This window comes from Porites lutea, chromosome 1 (genome assembly GCF_958299795.1).
Source record: "Porites lutea chromosome 1, jaPorLute2.1, whole genome shotgun sequence".
NCBI classification, from domain to species: domain Eukaryota; kingdom Metazoa; phylum Cnidaria; class Anthozoa; order Scleractinia; family Poritidae; genus Porites; species Porites lutea.
In genome coordinates, this window is record NC_133201.1 from 24,584,594 (window position 1) to 24,604,671 (window position 20,078).

The 20,078-nt window shown below is 39.1% G+C and overlaps 2 protein-coding genes across 2 annotated transcripts in view; one reads left to right on the plus strand and one right to left on the minus strand.

The window, feature by feature from the left end:
- Positions 1 to 20,078, plus strand: part of LOC140926712 (uncharacterized) — a 737,711-nt gene that overhangs the window by 412,200 nt on the left and 305,433 nt on the right. The window lies entirely within an intron of this gene.
- On the minus strand, positions 3,299 to 19,294 carry LOC140952700 (basement membrane-specific heparan sulfate proteoglycan core protein-like). The gene is made up of 17 exons (XM_073402143.1): positions 18,073 to 19,294; positions 17,410 to 17,685; positions 15,752 to 16,006; positions 15,067 to 15,321; positions 14,402 to 14,668; positions 13,676 to 13,936; positions 13,160 to 13,361; positions 12,000 to 12,292; positions 8,234 to 8,497; positions 6,811 to 7,543; positions 6,326 to 6,372; positions 6,095 to 6,173; positions 5,825 to 5,900; positions 5,439 to 5,488; positions 4,712 to 4,795; positions 4,358 to 4,467; positions 3,299 to 3,972 (listed from the first exon to the last, which is right to left on the minus strand). Exons 1-17 carry the CDS (start codon positions 19,292 to 19,294, stop codon positions 3,809 to 3,811), a joined length of 4,638 nt encoding a protein of 1,545 aa, XP_073258244.1. The 3' UTR covers positions 3,299 to 3,808.

Here is a 20,078-nt window from a genome sequence, read left to right on the forward strand (position 1 = left end):
CCTGCAAAACCAAGTATTTAGAATAGTCAGCAAAGGAATACAATGTGTTAGAACCTTAACTCTGAATGTCGAACTGACTGTAGTTAGCAAAAACACGATGATGATAACGCAAGCAAAAGTCTTCATGTTGAATATTAACATTAACTCTGAACATTAACCTGAAGACAGAACACAATTAGCCGTCTTTTAATGTAGAGGAGGTGATATTGCTTAGAAAGAGCACGTGGTATTCCCGGGGGTACTTCATACAATGGCCTTTAAGGGGAGTCTTCGCCCGATAGAAGAACCTCTTTCTGGCTTCACGTAAAATAAAATAAATAGATTCACGTAAATAGAAATCAAAAAGGCTCAAAAGGGTAACATCTACATTTTCTGGCTCTTAAAAGAGGAGAAAACATTTTGTTAGGTGATTGATTTATATTTGAAAGACAACAAAGATGCAAACGTTCTAACCTAGGTATGTAAAAGGGGTACCAAGGGGTACCTTTTCTGTAAAAAAGGTATAATTATATTAGAAATATAGCGGATTGGACCATGGGGCGAAGCGTACCCATAAGACTTTGTTGAGTGCCCCTCCCCGCTCCCTTACATTTGCTCAGCTGTCAGGATAAACAGAATGGCCCAGCATTTCTAAACAAATGGATTGGCGTTTTAGTTTATTTTACGACTTTTCCAAAAATTATGCAGCGGGAAGCTTAGAAGAAGTTACTTGAGCGTAGAGAATAAATCTAAATAAATTAAAGTTCATCGCTCTAAATGCGTATTAGTTAAACGAAATACCAGTGCCTTGGAAACAAAGTATTAAAATACTTACGGTTTTGGTTTTCTTTCCTGAAATAATTGCTAAGTACTCCTTTTCTTAACAGATATAATTATATCACGGCCAAATGTCTAAATACTGGCTCTTTTCAATTTGTTGGGATTACGGCAATTCTCAAGAGTAACCGATGGTTGCTTAAAACGTCAAATAAGGAGGCATTATTGGAAACAAACACGAAATACGAAAGACGAAATACTGACATGCTTTTTACTTATCGATTTTTTGGTCTAAATATTGAAGTTACCTTAAAAATTTTTCTTTTAATGGAATTAGGGAAGTTTTCTTTTGGCTTTTGTTACACTTCATTTGACATGTAAGCATCTAGAAACATCCTGCTTTAATAACTCAGAAAAAGAGCCATTGATTGCAATGGATGGAATTAATAACTTTAGATGGAACCCGTGTTTACATAGGTAATCTTGAGCTCATGTTCAGCTTAATTAAAGTGTGGGACTGTACCAGTTTGCCATTTATCTTTTTTTTAATATCAACTCATTAATCCAATTTTTGTGAGCAAGTCACTTCAAAATTTTACCTTAAAACTTAGTAATTTGTTTCTTAATCTGCTTTAACGGTTAAGTAGCTCTGTCATTGAAAAAATCGCTTGAGCTATCATACGAAAATCTTCCGTCTCCAACTCCTATTCAGATTAATTGGTTTCAAAAGTTCAGTTTTTAAGGTAAAATATTCTTTTTCAAATATGGCCACCCACCTTCTCCAAAGAAAAAAAGCCCTTTCTTTATACGATAATGTTCCTGTCGCCAACTAGAATCATGTTAAAATTCAACCTATGAGAAAAAGTTAGGAACAAGAGCGCTGACAGGGTATACTAAAGAATTGAATAAAGTTCATTTTCCAGGTAACCGTAGAACTGAATAACAAAAGCAAATTTGCCCCACAGTTTGACCGTGCCAATCAATTTCTGCTGATGGACATTTAGGGAATGTCTACACTTGGTGTCTGAGCACTAGTGCCTGGGTAGTGACAAAAAATGGTGTTTTGTTCACACCTTGGGTATACCTAAAATGTAAACTGTGTACATTATTTACTCCGCTTTGCCCTCTGTGAGACGCCATTTTGAAACGCAAGCTTAGGAGCGAGTAGATAGCAGTAGATTATCCCAGAAAAACAAAAACGGTGTACACCCTGCTGTTGACCAAATCCCTTTTTAGTGCCAATGTATAAGGTCTAGACCTTGTCCTCGGGCACCGACCACACGAATTAATTCGGACGTGGATACTTGATAAAAGCGTGTGTTCACATTAGTATCCAACGAGTACCGAACTCTGGCCTTGTACCCATGCACCAAATGTGAACACTACCTTAGTCTCCCCAAATGTTTAAAATCTCACCAGTCCGTCTATGTGTACGTCAACAGTTAGTACGCGCATGCGTTAGTATTCAGGAGCGAAATGTTAGTTGAGTTTGTTTTTGGTTCTCTTCTCTGCTCCAAGACTGATGGGGATTTTTCAAGGTACATTCAAACCTTGTTTTATGAACACCCACTTAATTGGGACACCCCGTTAATACGGACACTTTCTAAGGCCCCCTCCGTGTCCTTATTTGCGGGGTTTGAATTTCCTTTCATTTCAGTTTGCAGTGCTTATTCCAAAGAAAGAAAGACATTCAACACACTATCTCCTGGTGATTTGAGCGAATAAAGCTGTAAATATAAGCAATTTTGGCGTATTCCGTGGGATTCTTTTAACCCCTTAAGATGGCTGGCATTTCGCTACCGGTACACTAAAGAAACGGTTACGAAAATGTAGAGACTATACGACTACGGTTTAGTATATATTTTTTTTCAAATCAACCATTACAATTTTGTAGGCATTACAACACCCATCAAATCTCAGCTTTTTGTGCCAGTCACCTCACCCAGAAACAATTGCGGGTTATATTTTGATCCTAGTTCCTTTCGCATTTCTAAAGTAGCGAGTGGAAGTGATAACATTGTTGTGACACGTCTCGTTGGTAAACGTAGCATAATTATAACATTGGAGGAAAGTAACACTATGCAACACAACTAGTTTTTCCAATTTTATTTTTATTTTTTTCGATATATTAACTTACTAGCTAATTAACTTAAGTTATCTTCAACAAGTTCTTGAAAGGCGACGTTTCTTTTTTTGTCAAACTTACACATATATGCCAAGAAAAAAAAGACGAAAAAAATATATGTACAAAAGGTGTAAATATAATAAACAATTGAGGTAGAATAAATTTTTGACAACAAAGAGCAAATATAAATATCAAAAGCGAAAATCCCTATGTGGATCATTATACGTTTCTGGGAAACTGCCCACCTACCCCTCCCCTAAGCCAATGATAACCCTATTGTATCTTTGTACAGTCTAAAACAGAGCTCTAAAATGGCAGGTAATATTTTTTCGGCCTCGGTGTTTGGAGACAGACGTTATCTACCCTTAAATCATGAACTCACGAGACGTCCCTATACATGAAATCAGTGAAATGTACATGAGGGTGTGCTGAAGCAGAAACAGTTTCTGTTTTTGTCCATACACTCGATTAGCTCTAAAAATGGAAGGTTTAAGCGCAGGTCCAGTATAATAAGATGCATTTTAGGACAACAGTATTTGACATCAAGAAACGCTTTTTAAACAGTCGAAGCCTAGGGGTAAACAACAGTGGCTGATTTCAACAGATCAGCTCCAAAGCCAGACTGGTTATCTGGATGATTTCGTTTGGTAAAAAGGGACAATAACTGTCCAGGTTATTCTCTACTTTTTTGCGAAGAACTAATTCTTTTTTAATACTCTTGTTCGTACAGTTCCACATTTCTCTTCTCTTCCTTACCGTCAACAGTTGCTTAACTTTAATTTAAAGTGTAACCACGCAACAAAAACGCGCTATTTATTAAGTATTCCAATGTGAAAGTACGATAAACGATTGTTTGGTTAAGAGCTGTGTGGCCTCTGGAGCTTAATGCTCCTTTCGCACGGCAACCAGTTTCTCCAGAATGCCTTTTCATGGCTCTGCCTCATCGCTGTCGCACGGTAGGACATTCCAACCGCGAATAGCGTCACCCTGGAGGTCCATGCCTCTGTCCTTGAAAAATGTATTCTTTATACAACCCCTAAAAGCAGTATTAAACTTTCCATGTGTCATTTTTGCGATATTTTCACTCCCTCCTATTGGAAATAAGAGGAAAAAACATTAAGATAATATAGGCTATAGTTCGAATTATCTCCTGTTCATATGAAAAAAAAAATCTTCCACATTATTAAACATCCTGAACACTGATAAAGGAGGTAGACTTTTAGATAATACTAAAGGACCATTCACACCCAGTCTGCTTGCTAGCTTAATAGGTAAGAGCACTGCACCGGTATCGTAGAGGTCAGGGGTCGAATACGGGCATTCAGGCTTTCTTTTTACAACTGAGTTGTGTACTGATGATCTTGTCTGCATTTGTTTTTTCTTCCCGCAGTTCAAATATATGAAATCCCAATATTACGGACTGCCCATTCTGATCGTAGGGATGACTGATAAGATAAGGATATACAATGCACTTACCCATAAATATGCTATGACCTTGGTTAATATTCAGCCCTTTGCTTCCCTCAGCCGAGGTACCATTTACGTGCTCATGATTATCAACTTTAAGGGAACCCTCACTGAAACTCCTACAAAATTAAACGACAAACGTCACTAGTCTAATAATTAAAATATCGGAGGGATGACATCACGCAGTCAGTGCTGCTTCATATTATATAGAAGCCGAAATCAACAATTGATTAAAATTTTTTTCATGGTTGACAGTCGGGGGGTTTATTCTCGGGCCCTTCCTTGTTCCTCAAATGTAACGCATCTAGAATACGGAGATCTAGGAACTATTATTTCAAGATTGTAGTTGAAAAAGTTTGTTACCTGTAAACCTTGATGGAGTGCCATTGGCTGTCGTTGACTGGAGACAGAGATTGTAGTACAGCGGGCCCAGAGCCGAGTTCAAATCTACGAAAGACGTAACTGATTTGCTAACATGATTTTAAAGTATTCTCAGGGTAGGGGCCGATATATTTAGTTCCTGGTTATTTGCAGTAGCGGATCCGGGGAGGGGCCCGGGGGCCCGTTCCCTTATTTTTTTTTATGTAGATCAGTGATCCAGGATTAATGTGTAACAAATTTAACCGAGGATGTGCTTCACTCAATTTCATAGTTAACTACTTTTAAGCATTGTTTTTGCTCAAATTCTCCGCAAAATCATCAATATGAGAAAAAAGACGTAAAGCAATACAATTTTTTAGCCTCGGTTGACGTGCGTCACTCAAAAACGCTTTTGCTTAAACTCCCTATTATTTTATCGTCTCCGGATATTCAGTTTATGTGATCCATCAGTACATTGATGTAGCGAAATATATTGTTTTAATACGTGTATATTGTCTATGTTTTTTAGTGTATTACATATTTCAGAGGCAATTTTAGTGACATTCAGATGCGTCAGTCTCATATGCGACCAGCTCCCATCAGCGACCCCTAACTTTTGGCATTTTTGGTGGTCAAGGACATGTATGGGTGCTTTTACTCTGAAAGCAAAAAATACCTAAGTTTAGAAAGCGACCAGTTGTAGGGCCGTCAAGAGTCCTAAAATAATTACCTGAACTCCAGAAATCGGTCTCTTAATCCGATTGCAAAGTGGTCTCTTCTCTGGAAGGTGCAAGAAGAAAAATTTTTCATAGGGACACCGAATTGATCCAGGTGTGAACATGAGGTATCTGTTTATGTTGCTTGATGCCTTACAGATCAAGGGAACTGTTTGTAATACAAGGGGCATGTGGGTGTGAAATATACACGAACGTTTTGGAAAAGAGATACGGAAGTGTTTTAGAAAAAGGTTTTGTTCTTACAATCTCTTAATAACTAAGAAAAAGCTCAGAACTGAATGTGGCAAAGTAGAAGGATGTCTTTTCTGGTCATCGAATTATCAGGCATGAGTTATAAACAATCTCTGTTGGCCGAACTCATTACAACACTCTAATTTACCTCTCCTTGCCATAGGATTACACCATTTTGAGCTTCTGTTTTTATCTCAAGTGACATATAGTCAGGTGTTGTCGATCTGTAAGAAACATGGACACATGCATGCTCAAAGCCGTAAACATTGTACTGTGGATTATAAGGTATTTAGGCTTTAAAATACCAGGATGGAAATAAATTGGGCGCTCATTTTCTATTATAACAGTCGTAAAACTCTCCTGATGCTGAGAAATGTTAGCTCAGAAGGTTCACTGAACACCAAAGAAAAAACCTCACCTCGGTCCTCGCATGGTCGATGATGGGAATTCCAAGAAACCGTCACCACTGAGCAATGCATTTTTTCCAAACTGGACAGCTACAACGAAACAGCCACAAAGACTGTGTGCCTTTAGATCCCTTACATTGAAAAGTTTATACTGCGACAACATCAGTTATTGACAGATTATATATCCGACGCATTAGGAAGCTATTTCATAAGGTAAAACTTCTACTACTTCTACTACTTACTTATATTACACTCTCTGCCTCCATATCCGAGCGGGCAGTTGCATAACCTGTAACACAGTAAATCAACTTTTAGGCTCCGAATTTCTGAAGCTCTCTAGGTTTGGGAACCGCTTTTATCGCGTCTTAAAATTAAGTATTGTTTGTATTCAAGTATTCAAAGATTCTCTGTCCATTATAGTAAATATAGTCAACTCCCTTTATTTCGGACACCCTCCAACGAATTACTGTCCTTAATCGCGAGAGATCGTCATTTGAGGTCCGAGAAGAAATTTCTTTACAAATATATCACTATTTATATTTAGATTGACTATAGTTCTGTCCAATATTTTCCGTGTTAGGGTTGGTACTAGCCGAACTTATCAATAGCAGAGACACCGGAGGGAATTAATAGCTACACCTCATTAAAACAAGCTTCGGGTTGACTGTAGTGGAGCGCATTTTTCTTATGTTTGGGAAAATAAAAAATAAATAAATAAATAAGTAACCTGTCAGATGACGATAATTCAACTCCGCCATTTACACATGTGTTACTCTTCAAAGGATCGGCTAGTGTAAACTCATACTTTTGTCCAGTATATCCAGGAGCACAGGAACAGAAAAAACCCGTTTTTCCAACCGGGATGCAAGCGGCATTATTGAAACATGGTTTTAATTCACAAGGCAAAAGGCATTCTGTGCATTGTTTGATACCGCGCATGTCAAGATTGGACTTGAGCAGGTTTATCTCCCTACCATCTACTGATAGTTCGGATATACAACCAAAGAGACCGGAGCTAACGCCAACTTTACTAGTGTGGAATGTCGTGAAGTTTTTCACTCCGCCTATGAACAAGTCTAACAAAAGATTTAATCCACGTGAACAACACGGGGAGGAGCCTTTCATTGGGGGATCGTCATCCAGAACCAGCAAGCTGTCTCTCAGTTGTCTTTCTATTATTACAGTGTGCCAGAATCCTACGGAAATGTTTCTGGCGCTGCGTAAAATACCAGTACCACTTCCCATATTGAACCTGAACTCAACTCGCCCTCCGTTAATGGCAAGGGAAATGAAGTCACCGCGACCAGGGAATATCGCCTGACCATTGTACAGTAGAAGCATATTGCCTGATTTAAGTGCGAGGAATCTGATGGAGAACCTTAGTTGCAGAACTGCGCCTTCGATTCCTGGTAATGACATGTATGAGTCGCCCTCGAACATGGGAGTGTCTATTGGTCTTCCTACAGAGATGAATACTGTCATCAGTTTCCTTTTTAGAACACCAAATGGCATAAAAAAAAACAAAAAAAACACCAGAAAAGTCCAAGAGACGTTTCTTTAATTAAGTACTCTTCACCTGCTTTCTATCATACGCTTCACCCTGGGGCTGCTCAAGTGACAGAGGCGTTTTATAGCAACATTCTTCGGTCTGGTATTTCAAGTAGCAGCGACTATAACCAGACCTTCAGGTAACTGGGGACGCTGCTTATTCAAACCCTTCAAATAGGGAGGGGGGGCACTACCGAAAATGACCTTAAAATGAGGCGCTGGCAAGCTATCATCCCCGAGCTCCCTCCTCCCTCGATCCGGCACTTTTAACATATAAATCACTGAACAAAAAAATGAATTTGCACCAACATGATCCTTGCAAATATATTGGAAATTTGTAAAAACTGGAGAAGTAAATATGGGGCAAGGATGGTAAATGTCATTTGCATACCAAAAACAGGGGGAGGGCGGCTGAAAATCCATGTTTTCGTCCAGTGAATCAAACAATAAAGTACGGTCTTTCGCCCATACCAACTGATGCAAACCAGTTAAAAAGTATTTCATGCATCCTATTCAAACAGGAAAAAAATTGGAATTATACCAAAGCTCATGTTTTGACATCAGATCGTAAAGGACTCAGGGCCTTTTGGTCAACAACAAACCTTCCTCACACCTCTCCCCAGAGTAACCAGCAGGACAGATGCATCTAAAACCATCATTGCCGATATTTTCACAACGCCCCTCATTGCAAACGCCAGGTGAACACTTGTTACCAGCGTCATCACAGGTCCTTCCTGAGTAACCAGGCCTGCAAGTACAAATAAATCCCCAGTCTCCAGCGACCTCTGTGCACGTGCCGCCGTTCTTGCAAGGCCTTGTTTGACAGACTTCACAATCATCCAAACCCACGCTTTTAATAGGGTCACGTGAAATTTTTTTCAAGAGGTATTTAAAGGGTTATGTCACGCTATTTTCTATTTTTTAAAAACCTATGAAGTGTCTGCGTATCAATTGAATTCCAAAAATAGTTTTCCCTTTTTTTTTCACAAATCATGTAACAAATCATCATGGTTATCGTTCCGTGGTGGAATTTCTTTGAAACCTTCTTCATTATTTTACAGAAGCATTTTGTGTATAGGTCAAGACCCTAAGTAATGACTTCAGCACAAAGTTGACATAAAACAATAATATCCTTGTGACAAAATCCATTTAAGTATTGTGTTTTGGCAAGAGAAGGAAGAAGATAAAATCTAATTATAAAATTTGGTAATTAAGCTACACCGAAAGGCTCCAAAAACAGCTTCCACGTGAAACAGGCCCTATTCTCATTCGAGTTCGTCAATACTGCCCTTGACAAGCGCATACACTTTCAATAAGAGCTGGCTCCTTTAGAAGTCGAAGAAACAGAAAGAAACATGCTCATGTTCTATAGACATGACTCAATCTACTAATGTCAATTAGACCATGGTGAATCATTTCCCCTTTGTAAAGGTTATGCATAAAAAAATTAGCGTATAGACAGTTCAAAGAGTTCAAATAAAAGGGTTAGTTTCCAGAACTTTAGTGTTGCGTCGGTAACAGAAAGAAATGGTGGTTTTGGTCCAATCAGTTGCTAAAGACAATTTACCTTCAGAACAGAAACCAAAAGCAGACTTTCAAGGTAAAACCGAATTGAAGAATTTGTATGAATTGTTTTCCCCTTGTCAAAAAAGCACCCTTACCCTCCCCTTCGGACACTCTGTTTGTTTCTTCGACTCCTGTGCAAAATTCAAATCAGTCAAATCTCCTCGAAAACTAGTTTCCAGAAATTTTAAACTTTGAAAACCTTTATCCAACTACCATTCGTTTTGTCCGTACGAAAATTTCTCAAAATAATCAAAGGAGACAATACATGTACCTGTGTTCCTGTTTTTAAGGTCCCTATTTTTGATACCAACCATTTTTGTAATGGAATGTAAAAGAAACAATTATAGCGGAGCTCTGGCGCGCGAAGCGCGCCTGCGGAGCACCATGTGTAAGTAAATCTACCCATCCGAGAAAATTTGGTAATCACGTGACCGTAAGCGGACCGCAGCCCGCCCGCCCGTCCGTCCGCACCACAGGAAAACCAATGTTCAATGTTCAACACTTTCTAGCTAGTTTGGTAGCACAGGAAGACTGATATTGCATACATATTGTACATCAATGTTGTGATCAATTGACAGCTGTCAAAACAGGGTATCCGCTGACCAGTATCACCTGACCGTATCGCGGGCTCAGGTGTCGACCCATCGAGGTCGAGTATCTTTTTGAAGTTATCCACTGACAAGTTACTAGTTTTCAAATGATCGCAGGCTCAAGTTTGATTTTTTTAATTCATATGAAATATGTTTTGTTTTATATGTGTCGCACAATTAAAATTTTGATTTCAAACGGACCTCGGAAGCTAAAATTCAGCCAGTTTTTAAGGGCAGGGATGACATGCCAGTTGCTTTGGACTTTTCTCACCAAGGTCACGCGTTGGTCACGCTCTACGTCCAATTTTTATGCTTTGATTGGTCAAAATTTGACAGGTGAGTTCATGCGGAAAATTTATGCAGCATCTTGAAACTTGTTTACTTTGACAGCTGAAACTGACAGAGTTTTGTGTCAACTTGTGATGTTTTTAACTGTCTTTCTCCGCTGAATGTACAAAATGAAATTCTTCTGCTACCAAGAGTCTTCTGTTATTCATAGCTAGTTTGTTTATTGGGTTTTTGGTTGAGAAATACGTCGCTTGTCAAAGTCGGAAATCCGATTTCGGATGGCATCGTTTTCGTTTTTCACCTTGCTTGATGCGTAAGAGGGTTGAAAAGTCTGAAGCGATTGTGGCCTTACTTGATAGTTTTCAGAGCATCTAGAATGGTAAGCCTGAGTAATTATTTTATTTAATGTTTGTTTTTTATATCTAATTTAATGAAGTCAGGCTTCATTAGTTTATGCGGCTATTTAGTTTATGCACGTTTGTCAGATTTGAGACAATGATCGATCTGACCGAGTATCAGGTTTGATTATAAGCTTATAGAACTTTAAAAAGCCTTTAGACATTTTCTCACTGCAAATAGAAAGAAAACGTTCCAAAGAATATTTAGTTATAATTCTGGCTGTAAAAGAAAGCTTTGAGCCATTTAAATTTTCCTGCCTCGAGTTCATCTTTGAAAAAAGCAAACGCCGGGAAGCAGGCTTAAAACGTAAACAAGGATTTTAAGAGACACTTTTTACTTGTCTTCGTGAATGAAAATTGTTGTCTCTGTATATGTTTCACCGAATTATTATCCTTTTATTGATTTTTAGTAGTCTCTTTGCAATTTTAATCGCTGTGCCGTTTGTTTTCAGTCGCTCACGAACATCGCTTGCAGGAGTAGTCAAAATGCCGCGTGTATCAAACGCTTTTGAAGATTACACATACTGTAGTTATAAAACCGTTAAATAAAGAAATAAACATTATAAATTTTTTATCATGTTAAAGCGTATAACTCTATTAATCTTGATTTAAACAGTCGACTTTGGCGCTTGTCAAAAGTGAGAACCGGCAAGCCGTATAGGTGATTTTAGAAATTTTTTTGACGGTTTCGACCCACGTGTGCCTCGATCGACCTGAATGTTGAATGAGTACAATTTGTATTGCAAAATTGTGATCTGTCCGAGGTCTGTATGATAAAAACAGTGCCTCATGGTACTGTTTCACCTCAGATGATGTATAAAAAGTATAAAAGGTTGGTTTACACGTCCCCAGACTTGTTAGCAAGATTTTGTAAAATAAATTGTAAACTTGTCGAACGCAGAAAATTGGGCCTGATTTGTTCTCCGAGAATTTGTTTTCCAGGCCTTATACTACTACATCAGAAATTTCTGCAATTTGACTGGCTTAGAGCAGTGGTATTTCAGCTTAATTTGAAATACCTACATGTGAAAATTACAAACCTTTTGTGGGTAGTAGTATAAGCAAATAATAGCATATTTTGTATGTGATATTTGGTATAAATACCACTCGAGATATTTCAAAATTGTCTCAAATTTCACTCGCCTAAGCGCTCGTGAAATTACATATAACAGTTTTGAAATATCACTCGTGGTATTTATGCCAAATATCAGTACAAATCATGCTATTACCTATACTAATCTACTGTGATCAAGAGACATTTTTATGGCTCTTGAATGTGATCAAGATGATTGCTATTTTTTGGGTGTACATATAAGGCTATCAATTCGATGTAACATTAAGTTCACTCTTAGCTTGGACTGTTTGCAAATTATTTTTCTCTAAAATCACTTAGCTTTCCCTCAAAAGTCACATGAATGTGCTCTAAAGTTAACTGATTTGTAAAATACAATTGCAAGTTTATTGTTTAATTCGAGTTAATAGGAGCTTCGCTTTTAGCCCTGGCTAAATCTATATATTATTCTTACCAAAATTTACAACTTTTCCGTCGATAGCCAAGTAGCTTAAACAGCCAATAAATCCTGACTTGAATCCCGCCAAGGAGCTTATTGATAAGAAGTCAAGGACTCCTCCCACGTGCAAATCCTGATTCAAATTCAGACCTGTACTACTCCCCTTAGAAATTCCTGTTACAGGTGGCTCCCCGTCTACGGTGAGATTTCCTTCCTTCCTGTTACGTGATAAGACGACTCTGTGCCACTCATACAGGCTCAATGGTTGCCGGCTTTGAATGATTGCAGGCTCAAAGCCAAGGTTGAATCTAAATACGGATTATTTAGTTTGTTTCAGACTCTTTTCTTACGTTACCATACCCCCCAAAAAGAAAAAATATATCAACCAAGGATAAAACTGGATTATAACATGTGCATCACAGTTAGATTAAGATCAAGACGACATGCACAGCCACTACAACGTGGATATAGCCCATTTTAAAAAAAAAAACATCGTAAGATACTCTCTAATGTGCCGGCTCAGCTTCACCAGGGAGGAGATATTCAAGTATACTTTGTTAGACTGGGAGAACTGAGCCCAGAGTATATGTGAGAAGCTTGTGCTGTAGCGGAGTCCTTTTTCTTCAATCTGTACCCACGGAAAATGGCTACACGTTTATATTACACTTGTAAAAATTGACCATAGGATTATAAGTCCAACTAACACACATTCTACAAGTAAACTACCCCATCTTATAATGGTGTGTTCGTGCTAAGTATGTTGATACATATGACATGATGCAGTTCTTGGAATAAGTCACTGGAACAGTCAGAGTGTATGATGCACCCCCCAACGAGAACTTAAAGTGTTGTATTAAATGGAAGCTCCGTTTTAAGGCTTGGCTAAATGTATGCAATACGACTGCAGCCAAGGTGGAATATGATAGACTTGGTTAGTAAAACGATAGTTTGGTTACCTTGCTGTTTCAGGGTTTTACAGAAACAAAATAAGTTCGGATCCTTTTTTTGCATTAGTTTTCAAACGACCTCGAAAAAAAGATTTGTGTGTAACCAAAGGCTTTATGGAAAAAATAGCTTGCGAGGGCAGAATCCTGCTAGAGCTAAGCCTCACAGGACTACGGGCGGGGATCAAGAAGGATGCTCTTCGTCCCTGTTTGTGAATACAACCCCATTACCTAAATTCAGCAAATCTGTCTGACATTCCAAATGAAATGAAGTCTCCAACAGAGCCATTTGTTAGCTGATCGTTGTACAGAATCAGCCCATCCGCCATCTCCGGTATGAACACAGTTTCAACCGTGAAATTAAGTGGCTCGTCTGGTAATGTCTGTACACTGAGGTAGGACAGAGGTTCCTGTGTAAATCGTGGAACGGTCACTAAGAAGAGATATAGAAAAGGTAGTGATACAAATGGTTGGTGACCATTACGTTATGGTTAGAGTAAATATCATAACAGAGGTGTCTTCTTGTCATTGACGCGAAGTGTACTTAGCAGAAACTCCCCAAACTAACCCTCATCATGACCGCAAGAACATTCGTAGCTTTTCGCTTTCGAATTGCATCAGGTAAAATGTATCGGAGGAAAGGCACTGGAAAAGTTTTGCACCAAAACTCGTCAAAATCAAGACATGAAACAAGGAGAGAGGTTAAAGTAAGATTACTTCCAAAGAGCCTACCCTTCAATACCTTACCTTTAATTTCTAAAATTCCACTTCTTTTAGCCGATCCTTCAACATTTTTGGCTTCACAATTGTAACTCCCAGCATCCTTTTGAGTCACATTAGCAATCTTTAGAACTCCTCTTTGCACTGTACTGCTGACTGGAAGCGATCCGTTAACTTTCCGCCATGTTAGGTCTGGGGACGGGGAGCCGCTAGCGATGCAAGTGAATTGCACGGTCTCACCAGTTTTCACACGTGACTTCTGTGGAGTAACCAAAACCTTGGGGGCCTCTAAGGGTCAATAGAGTACAGTCTTGCCATTCGAGTTAATAACACAATGTTTAATAGTAACATCGTCAATAAAACTGCATGATCTTTGCAGATGGATATTAGTTGTAACCGTAGGGTTGGGGTGGTTGGGTGGTAGTGCCAAAAAATCCAATCGAATAAGGTCATTTTGGTTTACGCAGTAAGATTTAAAGCAGGCTTATGTTTTCACGCCTTCCTCACTTGGTCTGAAACGAGGACACGCAATCGCCAGCTTTCGCTATTTTATTCTGTCTTATTATCGTGGCTTATCAACTCGGTTGACAAACCAGTGAACCATTCCTATTCCCCACAAATGTGAATGTCTTTGGAATTGACGGTCAAATATTTCAAGCGTTTTTTAGCTTTACTTGCATTAGCTTTAATTTCTTTTGCCGACCAGTAAACGTGAAAGGTAACAGCAGAAAAGAACAAACAATAAACACCAACCTTGCACAAAGATGGCTACTTCAGATTGCACAGAGCCCACTCTGTTAGTGACTTCGCACCTATATACACCACCATAGGCAAGCCGCGCGTGCGGGAAAATCAGCTGTCCTCCTTTTGAAATGAGTCCCTCGGGCAACAGACCATCGACGCGGGTCCATTGTATTTCTGGTTGTGGAGTTCCATTCGCGATGCATTCTAGAGTCAAATTCTTTCCTCCTGAAACTGTTTTGACGGAGGTTCCACCTGTTATAACCACACTGGGTAGATCTAAAAAGGATATGATTACATGGCTACTCATACGAATGATAGTGATAATGATAATGATTATGATACTGATACAATGACAAAAACGATAAAGATAACAATAGTAATAATTACAGCAGCAACAACAACAACAATAATAATAATAATGATAACAATAACAGTTGGACAAACTCAAGGGTATAGCATAATATAATTACAGTGCAATGAATTGGCTCGACATTTGAAAAAGATTTATGGACATTAATTTTTGGTTATGATATAATTAAGCACTGTACTTTGAGAATATGGGGTCGTCAACCAGACCAGTGAACTTAGGCATGATAAGGGGAAATGAGCATAAAAAGGGGATCGAGATGAACAGAAAGTGACTTCTTTTTCTTCAAAGCGAAGCTCTAACAAACCTTCGACAGTGGGTTCTATAGATGATGTAGAAGTTCCGGCAGCATTTTTTGCTGTGCAGATGTATCGACCATTATCGTCACTGATAACTCCTGTAAGACTCAAGACACCAGCTGAGTGTCGTACGGGAATGTCGCGCCCCTCTTTTGACCAGGAGATCACCGGGTCGGGTATGCCAGTCGAGTTGCAGTGAAATGTAACATTGGATTTATGCGCGGCTTCAAAAGATCTAGGCCAGGCCACCACTTTTGGTGCAGCTGAGATATCAGAACGAAAGTTAGTCAAAAAGCCAGGACAAATTGAACATGGGATGAAATTGAAAATTGACTAACTTGTTGATCAGCACTGATTTCCCAAACAAAAGTTGATAAATAATCAACATAATCGATATGCAAAGAGCAACAAGACTGGAACGTATATTTCAAAGACACTTTCACTGCCATCACAAAAAACATCATTTGTAGTACAATATAGAATTTATAGTACAACATAGAATGTTTCTTTCTAAATAAAAGGGAAAAAATTCAATAAATGGGAGTCATTGGGAGAGAAGAAGAAGGGATGAAAGGCCTTTTTTTAATTTGTGTTTTTACAATTAAAACTTTTATTACCTTAACTCTTGAGGTATAAACCTTTTATATACTGCGATATATATTTTTTTAATTAACGGCCCCTAAAGGTTCCTACCATACACGACGACGCTTGCAAAGCCTTCACTGGAGCCCGCTGAATTGTTAGCATAACAGCGGTATGTTCCTGCATGTTTCAGTTTCGCCTCACTGACTTTTAAGGTCCCCTTGTCCCTCACGATGCCGTTTGGGAAACTACTATTGAGTTTTGACCACGTGATTGCAAGTGATGGCTGAACAATGCAAAAGATGTTAAAGGAGGATCCTTGATTGACGGAGATCTTGGAGGGAGTCACGTCTATTAGAGGAGGCACTGGTTAAAAAAAGAAAGAAAAAAGGCACGGGTCGGGTTGTTTATCACTTAAATGTAGACATAGGTCGGTACACTATTTGCGAGTTTTAAGGTAAAAAAAATCCAGAATTCTGCCCTGGTGAGAAGACACAGGGCACGATCCATTCAACCAAAACTTCCGGAAATTTCGGTCCAAAACTCAATAAATCGGTTCGGTCCAACCGGAAAAACGGGTCCACCTTTTGAGGTGGACCACTTTTCCCGGTCGAACCGGCTGGAATTTTGGTTGAATGGATCGCGCCCACAATAAAAGGGGTTCGAGGCTTGGTATGACAACTTAATACAAATCATTATATTTTGTCTCCTTGATCCTTCAGTTGTTGCCTTAAAGTTAATGTAAAAGCAGGAATCTATTTCACAAACTCGTTCCATTCCCAAAACAGGCCTCGAAAGCTTGAAACTTGTCTCAAACATTAATCAAGTTTGGGAAAGAAAGGAAACACAAATTTCAGTCTGGATATTCGACCACATGGCTATCTTTTTAAATTTGTCGTTTCTCCTAAAAGTTCCTAAAGGTGGTGTTCCATTTTCCCATTGTTTTCAAAACGTTTGGTAAATGTTAAAGAACCACGAGTTCAAAAAATAGCATTACTTGGAATCGTTGATAGTAATAATCACGTTGAAAGGATATAATGGGAGAGGTGTATAACAGGGTAGTAGCAGTCTAAGCTCTTTTATCTTTTGACGGACATAAGATATGCCTCAAGCGGACAGCTTCACTTACGGCCACCTTAACAAATCTTCCCTTTAGGAACTTCACTACACAAGCACGATTTGTTACCGGCCAGCTCCCAATGAAATTACGTTTTTGCTTGCCGATGGTGTCTGCCTAAGGGAAATTTGACTGTATTTGACAGTTTGTAGAACAGAAACGGGTAAGACATGTGCCATTTCTTATTTAAAAAGGGCTTTTTTGAAATATTTTATAGTTTGAACAGTTACCAAGTAAAAGTGAGGGAAAGTTATTAATCAAAGCGCTTCTTCACATTAAAGCATATGAAGAAGGAACAATTTTTATGGAAGGCTCAGAAACAGGATGCCTTATTGGTCAAAGTGGTACATAAAGAAATGGCCTTTACACCTCCAGTTGGCGGCATCGTTGAACTTCGTTAGGATAAAATGTGTAACTCAATTATATGCCTCTACGAAATGATACACGATCAATGGTAATTGACGTTAAAATTTGTTTCACGTTGAAATTTGTGGGAGATGTATCTTACTGTTGAGCTACAAGAAATAAAACCTTTGAATGTCTCTAACTTGGATTCTAAATGTGATTTTTCTTAGTAATATTTTTGATTAGCCTGGATTCGAGAAACTTTATCCTCTCTTTTCTTGGGTTCAATTTTTTTCCTTAATCGTACCTATCACTTCCAACTTGACACTAAAACTGTCCTGCCCTTCACTATTAACTGCTTTACAGGAGTACGTCCCAGCATCTTCTGCACCGACAGACGGGATCATTAGTATTCCATCCCTATCAAGGGCGTCATTGGGTAAATTAGAACCCAGTCTTTCCCAGACAATGGTCGGAGCTGGTAAGCCGGATGCATTGCACCGAAACTCCACGTCTTCTCCTTCGATGACAGTTCGTAAAACAGAATTTAAGAGGATCTCTGGTGGTTCTAGTGGAACAGTTACTAGAAGGAATCACAATAACCTCAGGTCATATTTCGTCAATGGAGAAAAACAAAACATGAATTTACTTCAACTTTTGTATCACTGACTAGTTTTGTTCTAATCTGAGGAAGTGTGAAAAAGTTTCCACACATACGCCACATGCTTAAAATATCATGCCATACAATCCTCTTTGAGGACAAGTTTGGCCTGAAATTAAAGCTTCCTTTAATTAAAGCAAGGACAATATCAAAAGTTACTCTAAATTAACGTAAAATGACAGACATCCTGACACAGCTTAGCATGAAAAAACTGCCAACATCTCGCCACGCCACCAATGATTTTCCTGGAAATGACGTCTGATGAACGAGTGAAGAAATTTTATACTAATGACGTTTTACTACTCTGACCTGAATAGTGATTTTGGTTGCCGGTTTCAAAAGCATTTCGCCCTCCGTTGTCATCATCAGAGCCATTGTCTGAGTCGCTATCATCTGCGTCGTGTAGGTCTCCCCTTTCAATGCGAATATTGTGTAAAACACAAGCCGCAATTACAGTCCTCTTCAAAGTTGTCGTTTTTTGTTCAATTTTCTTCAAAATAATCCTCCATCTTGATTGAAGCATGCCAAAAGCTCTTTCGACTACGCATCTCAGTGCCCTAAACTTAAGATTGAATTTCCTCTGCTTGGCAGTTAAATGACCTCTATCAGGGAAGGGTTTCATGAGCCAGTTTGTGAGTGGATAGGCACTGTCTCTAGCTAAAAGAGGCCCGATTTCTGTTCCACTGATATTTCGCATTGGACCACTAAGAATTTGCTCATTTTCGGCGAAATCGTACAAGCCACTTAGCCTTAAAACTCGAGCATCATGTATACTTCCAGGGTACCCAACAGTAGCATGAATGAACTTCAATTTGGCATCGACTATGGCCTGTAGATTTATACTGTAGTGCTGCTTTCGATTAAAATAATCTTCGTGATTCTGTGGTGGAGCATTTATTTCTATGTGGCTCTCATCAAATGCTCCAACTATTTCCCTTATTCCATACAGCTCCTCAAACTCCTCAATTTTCTCTCCAATTTCCTCATTTGTTAAAGGAAATGTTATGAAACAATCTTTTAGATCAAAAACAGCTTGCTCCAACTCACTACAGATGATTTTCGCTGTTGACTTTCCTAATCCAAACTGTAACCCACAACTTCTGTAACTGTTCCCTGTTGCCAGTGGCCAGAGTGCTAGGCCAACTCTTTCCTCCACGCTAACAGGGACTCGGAATCTTGAGTGCTGCTTTTGCAGGTTTACTCTCACAAGGTCGCATAAGTATTCAAATGATTCTCGGGTGACTCTGAGATGTTCCGTCCAAAGAAAATTTAGCGCAGGACTTGCCAGTAAGTTTTTGAACCAGTTCTGGGGACGTGGCCAAACCCAAGCTCTTCTTCTGCGTTGCACGTTTTGTTGTCTCGTTTGGGCCATGAACATCAGCAACATTTGTCTGTTTCTCCGTCTCACTCTAAATTCTTCCTCTGCGACGAGAAAGTGGCAAAATTGCTGTAATAGCAAAGCTCTCTGTCGTTGCAGTAAGAAAATTATGAGGTACACAAGGTAAGCAATTCGAAGTTTTTGAGGTTGCATGTTGTACTTATGTTTTGTGCATATCGCAGTTACAATCCTAATCACGCTATTTCATGCACGCGAAATTTTACTGCGTAACTTGATTGACAACCCCGATTGCTTCAAGCATACTTTGAACTCTAAATGTGAACGCTTATCACAGTAAGAAAACATACATGTTCTCAAGTGTACTTGGGCTCCTGCTGTACTTAAGGTCTACTTACTTCGCCAGTATGAACCCGCCTTATGGCTCAAAGTTGTAAACGGAAAGTGAAGGCACGTGTTAGCATCAGCTCTGATGGCGACATTTGCTCTCCAGAAGGAAAAAAGGCCCGCAACAGTCCATGCTTGGAACCGAACATTAGCATAGTATTCAGCGACAACGATCAAGTTCTGGAGTCCTTGAACGTGACAGAAAAAATCGCTACTCAACTGGAACCGATCTTCGAAATGCTCGCAGGGGTAGAAAGCAGGTTACAGAATCTAGAAGGTAAATTATTTGACCGTTTCTTAGCTTGGTGAGGTGGTTTTTAGAAGAGTGCGCAAGCTGGCAGATGATATCGATATTACGGTCTATGCAGATTTTCCTAATGAAATAAGCAAAAGAAGAAAAAAGCAGTGACCAAGTCTTAAAAAAGCAAGAGAGGAGGGAAAGATTGCTTTCTTTAGCAAACCAGAACCTGATAAATAATTTATCAATGGCCGATTTGTTCCCTAATAGACAAATCTAGGTTTTTGGACCTAGTTTATTTCAATTGACTTGTTTATACTTTTCATCAGACTGTTTTTGTAACGGGAGGGGCAT